This window comes from Myotis nattereri, assembly GCF_964212035.1.
Source record: "Myotis nattereri genome assembly, chromosome: 6".
NCBI classification, from domain to species: Eukaryota; Metazoa; Chordata; class Mammalia; order Chiroptera; family Vespertilionidae; genus Myotis; species Myotis nattereri.
Window position 1 is genome coordinate 36417054 of NC_138081.1, and position 16198 is coordinate 36433251.

The 16198-nt window shown below is 41.8% G+C and overlaps 1 protein-coding gene across 1 annotated transcript in view; it reads right to left on the reverse strand.

Moving 5' to 3' along the window:
• Positions 1 to 3355: 3355 nt before the first annotated feature.
• Positions 3356 to 16198, reverse strand: part of LOC308520819 (uncharacterized protein) — a gene marked incomplete at its 5' end in the record, with an annotated part of 34335 nt that continues 21492 nt past the window's right edge. Inside the window, one exon of the mRNA XM_081093549.1 lies at positions 3356 to 3463. Coding sequence (XP_080949675.1) covers positions 3375 to 3463 — 89 coding nt within the window. The 3' untranslated portion in view covers positions 3356 to 3374. The remainder of the gene's footprint in view (positions 3464 to 16198) is intronic.

A 16198-nucleotide genomic window follows, 5' to 3' on the forward strand; every position in this document is an offset into this window, starting at 1 on the left:
GACTTATTCATCAAATGCTAGGATATTAGGATGAGGCAAGAACTATAAAAAATTTAAAATGGTTAAATAAATAAAAGGCAGTATCACTAAAAAAAAATGATACTGAGTATGGGAAACAGACAAACATTGCTGTCAAGGCATAAACTCCAGCTGTGTGGTAACACAGGCATCAGATGTTTTAAACATGTTTGCAATAATCTAGGGATAAGAATGCTTAGGGCAGCATTATTTAGAGTGAGAGTGATACATTTTGGTACTTCATTAACAAATGGTCATGTAAATTGCTGTAGAAAACCACTGATTGCTATGGGAAAATGTTCACAATAAATAGAAAAATCGTGCTATAAAAAAACTCTCAAGCCCTAGCTGGGTTTGCTCAGTGGTTAGAGCATCCGCCTAAGGACTGAAGGGTCCCGGGTTTGGGTGTGGTCAGGTGCACATGCCTGGGTTGCAGGCTCAATCCCCAGGAGGGGATGTGCAGGAGGCAGCTGGTCAATGATTCTCTCTCATAATTGATGTTTCTATCTCCTTCCCTCTCTTCCTCTCTGAAATCAATAAAAATATATTTAATAAAAACTCTCAAAACCAATATAACTTAACCAATGTCATCTCAATAAATTCAATAACAATTTCAAAAACTCGCTATTTTCAAAGCTTTCTGAAAGGGACCGATCCAACTACATGCCTACATAAATATTTATTTTTTTAATCTCTTGTTAGCTGGCAAGCTCCAGTGAGGGAGAACAGCTATGTGAGCTGATTTAATTTCTGGGAGAAGGTGATATTCTAATGGTGAGTTTCTCTGTAATCACATGGAATACTTGAAAATAATTCTAGTTTATATTTTTAAGTATGGACCATTAACAAACAACATTGAATAATCTTTTGTTTTGTTTGTTTTTAGAGTTTAAAGTGAAAGAGAGCTAATTAGTGGAGTGGGACAGAGAAAAGACTACTCCATAGGCAAAGCAGCCACAGTAAATAATCTTAAGCAAAGGAGTTTCAGGCAAAACAAACAAACAAACAAAACACGATACCCTAACACAATATTGGTGAAATAATCATGAACTCTCCTTCCCCAAGTAAGAAAAGGAGAGTTGCCAGGAGAGTTAACAAGGGCATTAACAAACACCCAGGGACTTTCATTTATCCCATAAGGTGTATCATTAATGTCACCAGTTGACAAAATATTGTCTTTTTTAAAATCAACATGTTGGCAGTTATTATATCAGTCTACATAATGAAAAAGAGGTTCTTGTTTTAACTTTAGAAGTACTCACCATCCCATATAATAAAAGGCTAACATGCAAGTAGACCAAATGGCAGAACAACTAGTCGCTATGATGTGTGCTGACCACCAGGGGGCGCACACGGACCATGGCGGGCATCGGCCATGGCAGGATGATGGAGCAGGTGAGTGTGGGCGCCAGACCAAGGCAGGGCACTGGTCGCTGTCATCAGGGTGAGCCTCTGGTGGTTACTGAAAAGTCTTTGCTCCCGCGCCCTGTGGTCCCGCCCAGCGCTCACACCCGCTGCCAGCGCTAGAGCCACCACTCGAACCCGCTGCTGGTGCACGGTGCTGCAATCTCCCCTTAGGGCTTCTTCACCTCTCCCTGCTCCTGAGGGGCGATTGGGGCAGCAGCCACCGCTTGCACCCACTAACGGCGCCGGCCCTCCTCTCACTCACTGCTGGCACCGGCCCCAATCACTCTGCGCCATAAGCGGATGCAAGCGGGGCCAGCACTGTAAGCGCGTGGAAGCGATGGCAGCGGGAGCAGGGCTGCTGGCAGACAGGGGACCAGGGGCCCCAGCAGGAGGGGCCAGGTGGGGTGTGGAGGATGGGCCGAGACCCACCCCTGTGCCCACCACTGCCTCGTAGATCACAGTTCCTTTCAAGGTGCACAAATTCGTGCTCTGAGCCCCTAGTTTTATTATAAATAATTAACTTAGGAAAACTTAACTTTTCTTTCATCAGTTTTTTTATATTATTCTAATTTGATAACCAAAAAATATTCATAATGTATTTTTAGTTACTCCAAATTTTGAGTTTGTCATGCAAAATGGAATATCCTTATTTTTCTTTCCTATATATACTAAAAGAGCAAAAACCAAAATAAAAGATATCTCAATGGTTTGATTATTTTGGATTTGGGGCCTGAATTTTAGGGGAAAAATAGGAAGGTGTGTCTTAAAGTGCTAGTGGTTGAAATAGTAGAAAAGTTATGAATTTGGGGTGTATTTTGAAGCTAGAGCAAGCAGGATTTTCTGACTTGAATATTTTCCGCAAGTGACTCAAAAAAAAGTTTTTAAAGCTCAGATCTGAGACTGAGTAGTGCCCCCTAGTGTCTATTTTTTCTGTAGCAGCAGCAGTCAACACCTGCGATGTAAAACTGCCCCTCCAGCCCCCCAACTTGCTGCATGTCCCCCAGGGTGGTGCTCAGATAAGAGGGGTGCTCAGATACCAGGGGAGTTCAGTGCCCTGAAGACATAGATGTGTGTCGGTTGGAATGGCCAGCTGGGACCAGCTGCGGGCCCTGTAAAACCTCCCGTACACCCACACCCACACTCCCCTTTTGTGTTGCCTGCTGCGAGTCCAAGAGCAGAGGCAGCGAGAGAAACGTGTTCCCTCAACCTCTACGCAGGGAGAGCAGTAGGGACCCAGGCGCCAGGTCCTGGTCCGTCCTCCCTGTAAGGCTGCCAGACGGATGCTCAGCTATTTATTTGCATCGTCCTAAGATTTTCTTCTTGGGACATTGGGTGTTGCGGGGCAGACTGCTTTTAAGTGCCAACCACCTGATTTTCCCTGTTCCCATTTGTGCTGTGATGCTAGTTGGTGTTGCACATCACTGTCTGAGCTTTAACGGTTTCTTTTAAAATAGAGTGTGACTTTCCTGATGTTCCCTGTTGTGGTCTTGGGAGGGAGAGAGAGTGGGGGCCAAAAAAAAGGTAAAGTTTCAAACATTTGCTGGTGACACCAGTATTAGCAGGAAACTTGGATTTCTACTTTGAGAAAGTTGACCTTGTAGTTAGCTTTGTATACATGTTGACATTTCCTTTCTCTAACATTAACCCTTTGGTGATATAAAGCAATGGTTTAACTTTTGTGGTAAAGCTAAAAAAAAATCAGATTCAAAGTAGAAAAACTATCTTTGGAAAAAAAGAAAGAAAAAACACTAATCAATATTTATGCAAAATTACATAAATAAACATAATTCCAAAGTAACACAATGGGACCAGAGTCAGAAATAGTGTGCTGTGGATTATCAAATGCCAATAAGGCACAATCTTTGTTGCCTCATAATTTAGAGCAACAAAAAAGGCAGGGTTGCAAGTATTACCTACAGAGTAAGCACTCACCTTGCTTCACTACAGCCCTATGAGTATGCACACCAACACGGACAGGACCCTGAGCTCTTGGGTTTGCTGTCTCCTGACGAATGTGAACTCAGAGCAGCAGCCACATCTGAAACCAAAAGTGTCAATAATTTTCTGATTGCAGAGTTTTTTAAAAGCAAGGAAAGATGCTAATAAATATGCACTCAAAAGAAGTCTAGTTGCTATCAAATCCCATATGACAAGTAGCACCAGGTGTCTAATTAGCAACGGTAGCGTTAGAATTGGAACCCAACTCTCCTGGTGCTGAGGTTTATATTCCTTCCACTAAGGCATGTGCTTAATGTTTATAAAATAAAATATTTTAAGCAAATTCTCTGGAGGTGCACCTAAGTTATTAGCATAATTAAAAATACCAGCTGATCCTTAAATAGTAGGCAAAGACATTATGTCTAATATTTACTACAAAGGCATGGCCTTTCTTAGGTCGTTGGTTCATGAATTCTCTAACCAGGGCAAGCAATTGCAGCTATCTGTGGTCATGGTTGAAATCTTTTGTCTTTGGTTCTTAATTATGATTTGTTCTTGAATAGCTAATTAGCAGCTATGGTGTGTGATATTTGTAGTAAATTAAATTTCTTTGACCCTTGAACAAATCTGTATGATTGCATTTATATGAAACCTCTAGACTAGTAAGCAAATTCATAGAGACAGAAAGCAGATTAGGGGTAACCAGGGGCTCGAGGGAGGAGGGATTAGGGGGTTTTTGTTTAACGATTACACTTTCTGTTTGAAACTAATAGTGGTGATGGTTGCACAACAGTGTGAATATAATTAATGCCACTGTATTGTACATAGTGAAAATGGTTAAAATGGCAAATGTTATGTTGTACGTTTTATCACAATTTTTAAAAAGTAAAACCAAAACTCTTTGAGCCTCAAAGATGCAAGTTCCATAGAAATAAAAGAAAGCAGACTTGGGTCCTAAAAGTCCCTAAGTACTTCTTGGCCGACAAGAAAGAGTCACATAAGATTTAGCCCCAAGAAAATGAATGTTGTGTCTATACGTGACAGCCCCTGCTGTTGGTGAGAAAAATGTGCATTTAATCATTCCATGAGCTTAGAAAATTCCTCACAGGGAATTCAAGAGATAAGGAGGAGAGTGACTTCAGAAAAGTTATTATCTCTCTGAGTGTTAGTTTCCTTACTTGCAAAAGGGCACTAATAATTCCTAATTTCCCAGGACTTGTGGGGGCACATATGTTAATGTGTCAAAATGCCAGGCTCTACCTCACCCTCAGATACAGGTGGGCTGCTCATGCAGGCACTGGATCCGATCCTCAGGTGGAGATTGGCTGGTGGGACTATTGGATATTGGACCACCAACTGCTGTCCCAAGCTTTGAGCTGTTCTGGGCCCTGGCTTTGGGGACCCAGAGAACTGCTCGAAGAACCTGGTTCTGAGATTCAGGTATCATTGTACCTCAGAGTTGAAGCCCAAGTGCACATCCCCTCCTTCCTCTTTTTAGCCTTAGGAAGTCTCGCTGCAGACAAATATCCAAGTTTATAACTTATTTGGAAAGAGAATGATCTTGGAGCTCTTTTTATTTCCCCTTGATACCAGATCTGGTCCCCAACTTATAGAGCAAAACTGCCTACATTCAGAGCTCAGGTCAATCAGAGGGAGTGCCTTAGAAGCAGCCCCATAGTATTTAGAGGCATCAGGAAAGTCATCCTTTCGATTTATTAACTCCTTGTTATGTTATTCCCTCACTTGGCCTCTTCCCCACACTTTAAACTGCCACATTATGGTCTTAGCTGAGAGCTTGCCAAGCTTTTGGCCATGGCTGAGACATCAATCTCTTTTGTAATTGAAACTATTCTCCAGAGGTGATGTGAGCAAGCCAGGGCCAATCTCTCTGCCTTTGCCCTAACTAGACATTAAACACAATAAGAAATTAGCCCCTTGAAGTCTTTCTCCTTAACCAATTATCTGGCAATTTCCTGCCTTCATTAAAAGCTGTTCAGGGAGTAGGACACAGATCTTTGGGAGCATATTCAAGAAGATAATTCCTACCCTAGCTGGTTTGGCTCAGTGGATAGAGCATCGGCCTATGGGCTGAAGGGTTCTGGGTTCGATTCTGGTCAAGGGCACATGCCTGGGTTGTAGGCTCAATACCCAGCAGCGGTGTGCATTGACTAGAAACATCGAATCATTGATGTTTCTCTCTCTCTCTCCCTCTCCCTTCCTCGCTGAAATCAATAAAAATATATATTTAAAATAAATACACCACTTCTTTAAAAAGGAAAAAGAAGAAGACAATTTCTTGCATTTCAGTGAAGTCAGTCATTCAGGCAGTGGGGACTTCTGCTTCCGGCTTTTCTTGGTGGTCATGATAGGCGTGGAACCCTCCTTCCCAGCTTTCCTCATCCCTGTTTTAGTTCTCTCTTGTGCTTTTCACCCTTCAGATTGCAGCATACCTAACTATGTAAACAAGTAGAGCTGTTGTAGTAGCATACAGAGGTCCAATGTGATTTATAGGGCAGCTTGAAATCCTTCTATCAAAGCCCTAGGAAGGAATTAAGGGGAAGCATCTGGGCTGTACACGTAACCTTTACATGGAAGGTTGCTTCATCCTATCATCTTCCTCTAGTTCCCAAAGATAACTGTCCTTTTACTCTCAATGATCAGAATAATGCCAGTGTGGACGGGAAAGGGGCCACATACTAAACCTGACGAGCTCAGGGGCGGCCTGCATGGTGGCCTTACAAACTCGGAGTCCTACAGTAGCCACACAGGTTGCTCTGAAATTAAAACCTGCTAACTAAAGACGAGTCACGGAGTGCAGTCATGTCCTAGGCCAGTATTTTCCTTGACAAAAGGTCAACTTTCACCTTAACTGAGACTGTCTGTTGTCCTTCTGCATCTATGATAATGTACCTTTGGAATGTCTGGGTAATTTCCTTTCTCCCAACCCTTCAGGGCACAATCACTGCACCTGAGCAGAGACCCCAGAGTCCCTCATTGTTATTGTCACCATGTTCATTGTTAACTACTAACTATCCTGTGTCCACCAAAGTGGACAGTCGTCAGTTTGTCTCAAATAAACTCATAAAAATTCTGTACAGGTTTGGACGTTTCTGATGTTGACACCTAGCACCTAGTAAGCAATCGACATTTGTTTAGTGTGAGGGGGAGCAGCCTCACACTAAAATATCCCTCTCTGGATATTAATTATTTAAGCTGGATTTTTTTTTTAATAGCTCCCTCTCGAAAAAGACTGATTATCTAATAAATCTATGGGTGCTGGCTGTGGTATTTGGATGAAAGGAAGGAGTAGCTCAGATAGTAGCTTAGAGGAAACCCTTTCAGATTTGAAGGGGAATTGATGTGTGTTTGTCTTGTTTTGTTTGTTTTTTAGTATTTCCATTGATTTCAGAGAGGAAGGGAGAGGGAGAGAGACAGAAGCATCAAGGCACGTGCCCTTGACCAGAATCAAACTGGAATTGACAGCCAAATGTCCCAAGTAGCTATACTGATTTATATTCCTACCAAGAATATCCATCCATGTGCCCTCAAAGTTGATATTTTCAATCTTCAGTTTTAGCCAGAGAGGGGCAAATGGCATCTCTCTTACTTTTGCTTTGAGTGCCAGCAGTCACTAGCACAGTTGAGCGTCTTTTTATTTGGTCATTTTTATTTCATTCTTACTTCCTCATCTGTGCATTGCCTATTTACACATTTGCCCATTTTTCTATAAGGTTATTTGTCTTTTTCTATTATATATCCTTCCACTGTCTATTCCAAATACTAATCTTTTGTCCACTATATATATTTTCTCTCCCTTTTAACTGTATTCATGGCATTTTTGTCATATGCAACCTCCCGGCCCAGGCCCTCATCCTCTGCATAGAAATGGAATGATGACACTTGAAACTTCTCTTGTTTACCCCCATTCATAGCATCAAATACGATTGGTTCAAGTCTTACTCTCTCTTTCAGAGGAAATATGGCATGGTGGTTAGAAGCACAGACCCTGGGGGCAGATTGCTAAAGTTCAAGCAAACGCTTAGACACTTACTGTGTAACCTTCAGCCAGTTGCTTAACCTCTCCAGACTTCGCTATGTTCTTTGTAAAACAGGAGTGACCATAGTACACTCACTTCACAGAGTTGTGGTGAGGATTAGATTCGTTTAAGAGCTTAAAAGAGTGCCTGACACATAGTTAATTCTTTGTTACAAGTCAGTTCTTGCCCTAGCCAGTTTGGCTGAGTGGATAGAGTGTCAGCCTGTGGACCGAAGGGTCACTGTTAGATTCTAGTCAAGAGCATGTACCTGGTTGGGCCCGTGCCAAAGGCAACCAATCCATGTGTCTCTCTCACATTGATGTTTCCCTCTCTCTTGCTCTCCCTCCCTCCCTTCCACTCTCTCTAAAAGTAATGGGAAAATATCCTCCGGTGAGGATTTTTTTTAAAGGCAACACTTTCTGCCATTTTCATATGCTCCTTCTCCTTCTTTCCTATGACAGTATTATTTCTCTCTTTTTTCTACACTGCATCTTTAACTGAATATTGTCCCTTAAAGAAACTGCTGGTCCAACAACAACCAACATTTCATGTCATTATTTTAAGTGACTTCAGAATAATACAAATATATCCAGCCAGGCCTATCAACGTTTAAATGGTTTACATTTTAAAGGTGTTTGGCCCATTTTCAGATGTCAAAACCTATGTTTCTGTTTATTTCTTGGTTTAAAATGTCCCGAATCATTGACAATAGAGTGGAAGTCAGGCTATCTAGGTTAATTTTTTCTTCATATTGTCAACTATTTTACGTTTCCATTGTTTTTCACTTTTTTGGAGCTCAGTTTCCTTATCTATAAAATATCCTTAGGGAGGAACATAAGAAATGTTCAAGATTTAGATGAAGACTCACCAGATAAGATGCTTTCTGCAGACCCACAACTCAAACTGAGTCCACCCATGAGGAAGAGGAAATTTCGGAACTGAGCATCTCAGTGATGCCACCAGGACCCAGGCATCTCCGCCCCTTCACCGGCGCTGAGTCTGGTTGCCACCAAGCCCACATTTGGTGGGCAGGAATGAGGAGGCGGGAGCTGATTTCCAGCTGCCGGTAAAAAGGGAAAGTCCCCTGTGGCTACAGCATGTGGCTGGGGAGGCTGATCTCTTTCACAGCAGCTGTGTGGTTCCTCACCACTATCTAGGACAGTGATGGCGAACCTTTTGAGCTCGGCGTGTCGGCATTTTGAAAAACCCTAACTTGACTCTGGTGCCGTGTCACATATAGAAATTTTTTGATCTTTGCAACCATAGTAAAACAAAGATTTATATTTTTGATATTTACTTTATATATTTAAATGCCATTTAACAAAGAAAAATCAACCAAAAGAATGAGTTCGCGTGTCACCTCTGACACGCGTGTCATAGGTTCGCCATCACTGGTCTAGGAAGAGTACCTGGCTGAGAGGGGAGCTGATGCCCCCGGGGTCTTTAGAGAGTTTTTAGGTTGGCAAAGCTCGCATCACCCAAACAGAAACTCTCAAATAGGACTCACAACCTGTCAGTATTTATAGTTTCAATGTCCCCTTGCCATAGTTACTTCTCCACATGTTCCTTCTTACCCACAAGCCCCCAGCAGGACTGTGTAGCAGCTGGGCCGCTGTTTATCAACAACAGATGTAGAATTTCAACCTCCTGACACCACTGACTTCATACTTGTATCAAAGAAACTTTTTTCTTTGTCACAAACAAGCGAATTAAAACAGCTTCACTTAAATCATAAACAAGTAGATGTGAAATCATATTAACGCAATATAATATAATCCACCCTGCGATTTCAAATCACTCACACGCTAATTAATCCTGTTCAGTAGTGCTGCCCAGTACAAATCTAAGCTCAAGAAAATATCAGTCCATCCTGTGATTCTACATCACCTACAATCTAACCACAAACATTCATGTTTTATGGGTGTTTTTCTTTTGACGCACGTTCTTTTACAACAAAGTTAATGACCAGTGTATACTGCTAATATAAGTTTAATGACCACTTTCTAACTTATTGAACTTTGAGCAATTTGAGTTACCATCTTTTCACAAAACAAAATAATCTGATGAAGTTGCAAGGATTCAATGAGCCAGGACATGTGAAAGTGCTTTTAAAGTGCTATGGACTGTGGGTCTGTGCTGCGGCCCTGGTGTGTCTAGAGCTGCTGGTTGGCTCTGCTCTAGCTGCAGGGGGGTTCACAGGGCCTGGGACCGGGTTCCAACCTGGCTTCCTGGAATGTCCGTGGCCTTCCTACTCGACTGGCTGAGAGGCAAGGCGCACGTCAATCAGGGACGATCAGCGGCTCCGAGAGGAGCATGACCAGCTGATCGCTGCATCGTGGAGTGACAGAACAAAGGGCTGGTGAATGTGTGTGTCCAGTACCAGCATGTGTTCCATAGAAATCTCATTTATTTGGCTACCACTGCAGATGCCAGCCAAACCAGTCCTTCAGAAGTAATGGGATAATCTTCCAGTTGGCTGCTGTGAGGAGTAATTGGATGTAATCCATTTCCTGTGAAATGGAGACAGGATCTTTACCAACTGAAGTGCTGAAAACAAGAAGGAAATCTCTGTGGCTCTTTTTTTAAAATATATATTTTATTGATTTCAGAAAGAGGAAGGGAGAGGGAGAGAGAGATAGAAACATCCCTGGTGAGAGAGAATCATCAATCAGCTGCCTCCTGCACACCCCCTACTGGGGATCAAACCTACAACCCGGGCATGTGCCCTGACCAGGAATCGAACCAGGACCTCATGGTTCATAGGTTGATGCTCATCCACTGTCTGTAGCTCTTTCAAAAGTGTGAAAATGTGAAGAAAGCTACTAAATTAACTATTTCAAAGTAAATATTTATTTTAACAATTAAGGATATTTCCTCAATTAAAATAAATTAAAATAAAATGCTATGTAATTAAAATATTCAGGATTCAGTTCAAATGTCAAATGTAAGATAGAAAAAGAACTCCTTAACATAATGCCATATCCAATCACCAACAGACCAAAAATTAAGTTTTTTTAAACCACTCAGTTAAGCTTCCTTGACAATTGGGTTTCCATGTAAAAGTCATTTTTCTAAAGCCCCAATATGTACAAGCTTGCATGGCACTGTTTTAACAGAGAAAATTGCTCAGACTCTCCGACTCCAAGCCTGCCTTGTTTCCCATGGCTTCAGGCTTCTGCTTAGCCTTGCATATAGACATGCTAATCACTAGAGAAATTCTATAAAAACAGCCCTTCCCTTTACCCTTCCCTTGACGTAAAAGAAGCCTAAACTCTGTACTTTGGGAAGATGGATTTAAGGATTAGGTCTCCTATCTTCTCAGTTGGCATCTTTTCATAAAACATCTTTCCTTACTCCAAATTCTGACGTTTTGAGTTTTAGCCTTTCCAAGCATTGGACCATTAACACTACCAAGCACATATTTGATTGCCATGACATCATAATTTTAGAGAAAACATGTTTTTGTTCTTTTTAAATTCCTGCAAAAAAGTTATTTTTATTTTATTAGTCTCATCTTCCAGATGTTCTACTTGTCTTAAATTTTCTAATGTATGCCTTACCCTTACTAGATTAATTTTAGCAAATTCAATGTGAACCATTTCTCCAGTTATTTTAATAGGTCCTTTACTTATGTTCACCTTAAATAATATCTTTTTCTATTGTCACTGAAGGGGAGCTGAGTTTGCCACCCAAAATATGCCTCTTTGGGGACATTATTTTAGGCTGGTTACTTTTTAAAAACAACGGATAGGAGAGAACGCTGAAAACCAAGTAGAGGTTACCCTTTGTAAGTGCACATTTAGATTTGTAAGGGAAATCTTCATCTGTAAGGGTGTTTCCCTCACTGTGAGAGGCCTGCCTTCCCTGGCCTGCATTGCTCAATGGTTAGAGAATCAGCTTCTGCACTGAAGGGTCTCAGATTCAACTGCCAGTCAAGGGCACATACCTGAGATGGAGGTTCGATCCCTGGCCCAGTCCGGGCGCATGCAGGAGGCAACCAATCAATGTTTCTCACATTTTTGTTTCCCTTTCTTTCTTTCTCTCTCCTCTCCTCTTTTCTCTCTCCTCTCTCTCTCTCTCTCTCTCTCTCTCTCTCTCTCTCTCTCTCTCTCTCTCCCTCCCTCCCTCCCTCCCTCCCTTCCATTCTCTCTAAAACCAATGGAGCCCTAATTGGTTTGGCTCAGTGGATAGAGCGGCAGGCTGAAGGGTCCCAGGTTCAATTCCAGTCCAGGGCACATGCCCGGGTTGTGGGCTCGATCCCCAGTAGGGGGTGCGCAGGAGGCAGCCAATCAATGATTCTCTCTCATCATTGATGTTTCTATCTCGCTCTCCCTCTCCCTTCCTCTCTGAAATCAATAAATATCTATTTTTAAAAATAATAAATAAAAAATAAAATTAAAACCAATGGAAAAAATATCCTTGGGTGAGGGTTAACAACAACAAAAAAAGCGGCCTGCCTTCACTATCAATGCAAAAGGCACAGACTTGCTAGTATATAAGCATAACAATCTTACTATGTTTACTGTGCTTTTCCTAGCTGAAGGTGGTATTTAAGGTGATGATTGCTGCCATTTGGGCGAGTTACTCAGTTTGTCTGAGTCTCTCCCATGTATATAGGAGGTGTTTATGTCATTAAACTTAAATTCATTTTTCTCCTGCTATTCTATTGCATGTCAATGGGATTATTAGACCATCCAGAAGAACCTAGATGAGTAGAGAGAAAAAATTTCCCCCAACAATTGGTTTATTAGCAGGATAAAATTTACTGGCAGGAAACCCATGAGCCCACTCCACCCATCCCCAGCCCAGAATGCTGCAGCTGAGCAATCCCGTGAGGTCTGAGGCACAGCCAGCAAGAAGGAAGCACTTGTCCAGTCAGCCTCCCAGATCTCTGTCAGTGGGGTTCGGTGGGAGTTAGACATGGCTAAAGTCATTTTCCTCTCTTTCTAAATTTACTTTAGCAGAAGAAAATATCTGTGGAATTAGTTCCTGGGGTTTAGTGCCTCTGGTTATTTGGTATGAGTACTCATGGGTTTTTGTTAATTCTTTTCCTCTCAGAGATGGTAAAAACAGGGCCTCTCATATTTCTCATTCTCCACCAGCCAGAGGATATAGATGCATCGGGCATGCAGCCAAGTAGGCTGTGGATCCAAGCTTAGGGAATCTAAGAAATGGTGAACTTGTGGCTTGATAAGTCATCATAGTCTGTTCAAAAGTGGGGAAAACAAGTGATAGCCGGTGTTTTGGAACAGCTGTTTCTAACTCTGGAAATAAACTGTTTGCCTTGGGTAAGCCATAAAAAGGCTTATTGATTAGAGTCACTAATGAGATCCTTGGGCATAGCAACTTTTCTATAGATCTTTTCTCCCCCCAAAGTTGGTGATTAACTGTCTTTGTCACCTGTCTGTTATATTATTTGCCTTGTTCTATGTTTTGAGAACTTGGTTTTGACTGATAAGAATACCTTCTTTGAGGACATTCAGATGGCCTCAAAGATGTTCATTATCACTAATCATCAGAGAAATGCAAAATAAAACCACTACGAGATAGCATCTCACACCTGTCAGAATGACTACCATCAATAAAACAACAAATAACAGATGTTGTGGAGGATGTGGAGAGAAGGGAAACCTCATGCACTGTTGGTGGGATGCAGATTGCTGCAGCTACTATGGAAAATAGTATGACGGTTCCTCAAAAAATTAAAAATGGAACTGACTTATGACCCAATGATTCCACTTCTGGGTATATATCCAAAGAAACCCAAAACACTAATTTGCAAGAATATATGCACCCCGATGTTCATTGCAGCATTATTTAGAATAGCCAAGATATGGAAGCAACTCAAGAGCCTACCGATGAACGCGTGGATAAAAAAAGTGGTGGTGCATATATACAATGGAATATTACTTGGCTACAGAAAAAGAATGAAATCTCACCATTTGTGAAATGGATCTAGAGCAGGGGTGGGCAAACTTTCTGACTCGAGGGCCACAATGGGTTCTTAAACTGGACCGGAGGGCCGGAACAAAAGCATGGATGGAGTGTGTGTATGAACTAATATAAATTCAAAGTAAACATCATTACATAAAAGGGTACGGTCTTTTTTTTCAATAGTTTTATTCATTTCAAACGGCCGGATCTGGCCCGCAGGCCGTAGTTTGCCCACGGCTGATCTAGAGTGTATTATGCTAAATGGGGGGGAAAAGTCAGTCAAAGAAAGACAAATGCCATATGATTTCACTTATATATGGAATCTAAAGAACAAAATAAACAAACAAAATTGAAACAGTCATAGACAACAGAGAACAGACTGATGGTTGCCAGAGGGGAGGGGTGTTGGGGGACTGGGTGAAAAAGGGTGAAGAGATTACGAAGTAGCCACAAAGTCATCAAGGAGGTGTAAAGTACAGCATAGGGAATATAGTCAATAATATTGTAATAACTATGTGTGGTTCCAAGTGGGCACTGGAAATATCAGGGGTAACATTTTGTAAAGTATATGATTATCTAACCACTATGCTGTACACCTAAAACTAATATTGAATGTAAACTGTAATTAAAATTAAAAAACAAAAGCAGAATATCCTCTTCGATCTCCATCATCGGGAAGGTACACCTTTCAGTATGTAGCCAAACAGACTGGGGATCTGGACAGCTGTATCCAGTAAGACACGTGAACAGGAATTTACCTGGGGCTTGCAATGACATCAGCTGTTGTCAGTGGGTCGGAAGCACAGGATTTTACCTGGAGCTTGCATCTAGATATCTCTTCGTCTTTATGTCTCAATTTGTCTTGAGGGGTCCCAGTCCATCAGGGGTCTTTGTCATATCAACCTTGTTGCTTTACTGTCTGTAGCAAGGAAGAGCTTTTACTGTCTTAAACTACTCTGGAGGTGATTATTTCAAACAAGGGCAGCGGTTCTCAACCTGTGGGTCGCAACCCCTTTGGGGGTCGAACGACCCTTTCACAGGGGTCGCCTAAGACCATCAGAAAACACATATATAATTACATATTATTTTTGTGATTAATCACTATGCTTTAATTATGTTCAATTTGTAACAATGAAAATACATCCTGCATATCAGGTATTTACATTATGATTCATAACAGTAGCAAAATTACAGTTATGAAGTAGCAACGAAAATAATTTTATGGTTGGGGGTCACCACAACATGAGGAACTATATTAAAGGGTCGCGGCATTAGGAAGGTTGAGAACCACTGCCTTAGAGGAATCAGGGGATCCTATCAGTCATGTTACCTCACTAGTCAGGATCAGGAAATTCCAGACTGACTGGTTTAAAACTGGTTTGAAACTGCAATTAGATTTGGTATTAAATCTGAGCTTGGGCCCTAGCTAGTTTGGCTCAGTGGATAGAGTGTCTGTGGAACGATAGGTCCTAGGTTCGATTCCAGTCAAAGGATCACAGTTACAGGCTCAAGCCCCAGCCCTGGCCGGGCATGTGTAGGAGGCAACCAATCAATGTGCTTCTCTCACATCAATGTTACTCTCTGTCTCTCTCCCTTCCTTTCCACTTTCTCTAAAAGTCAAAGGAAAAATATCCTCAGGTGAGGATTAACAACAACCTTTCATTGCTCCAGCCATTAATGCAACAAGGTCGAGATGACGAAGATCCCTTATGGACTAGGGCCCATCATGACAAATTCCACTGAGAGCTGGCAGAGTGGGACATAAAGACAAAGAGATACCTAGCTGCAAGCCCCAGGTAAATTCCCGTGCACGTGTCCTACTGCATACAGCGGCCCATACCCCCAGTCTGTTTGGCTGGCTGTGAAATGCACTGATCCATGCACCTTCTGGATGGCGGATACCATTTCCATATTAGGACATCACAGTCAAGGAGAGTTCCCCTTTGTCTGTCAAGGATCTGTTTTTCCCACTCCAAACCATGCTGTTGGAGGTTAAGCATAATTGGCTTATTTTGTTAGTGACTCTATATTGTAGAGACTCATAAAGTGCCGGGTGAGCCTTTCAATTGATTGGCATCTAGTCTCATACTATTGGAACTTCTTGGTCCAAAATCCAATTTGGTAAGATTTGGGGTTCTGTAGTGTTTTAGTCCACAGTGACCATGCTGCAAACCCTTGTCAGTGTAAGCACTCTAGTTTGTATTTAAGAGTCCACATTAGCCCTAGCTGGTTTGGCTCAGAGAATAGAGCATTGGCCTGCAGACTGAAGGGTCCCAGGTTCGATTCCATTGCAGGCTCCATCCCCAGTAGAGGGTGTGCAGGAGACAGCCAATGATTCTCTCTCATCATTGAGTTTCTAGCTCTCTCTCCCTCTCCCTTCCTCTCTAAAATCAGTAAATATATATATATATTTTTTTTTTTTAATGTGTCCACATTGGCTAATACCAATGTGTCAAAAGTTCAGACAGCATTTTTCAAATAAGTAAAGGCAGCCTCTTGAGTCTCTATCTATCTAAATTCTCTACTCTTCCTAGTTATTTCATAGATGGGTTTTAATATTATCCCCATATGGGGTATGCACTGTTTCTAATATCCAAACAATTCTTTTGTGGTAAGCGTTGGTGGGCAATCTATCTTGCTCTTTTTGTTTTGTTTTTAATCCTCACTAAGGATATGTTTTTATTTATTTTTTAGAAAGAGAGGAAGGGAGAGAGAGAAAAAAAACATCAACAACATGAGACATATGGACTAGTTACCTCCTGTATGCACCCCAGCCAGGAATCAAACCTGCAACCGTTTGGTGTATGGGACAACACTCCTGCTAATTGAACCACCCAGCCAGGGTGCAATCTGTTTTGTTTATG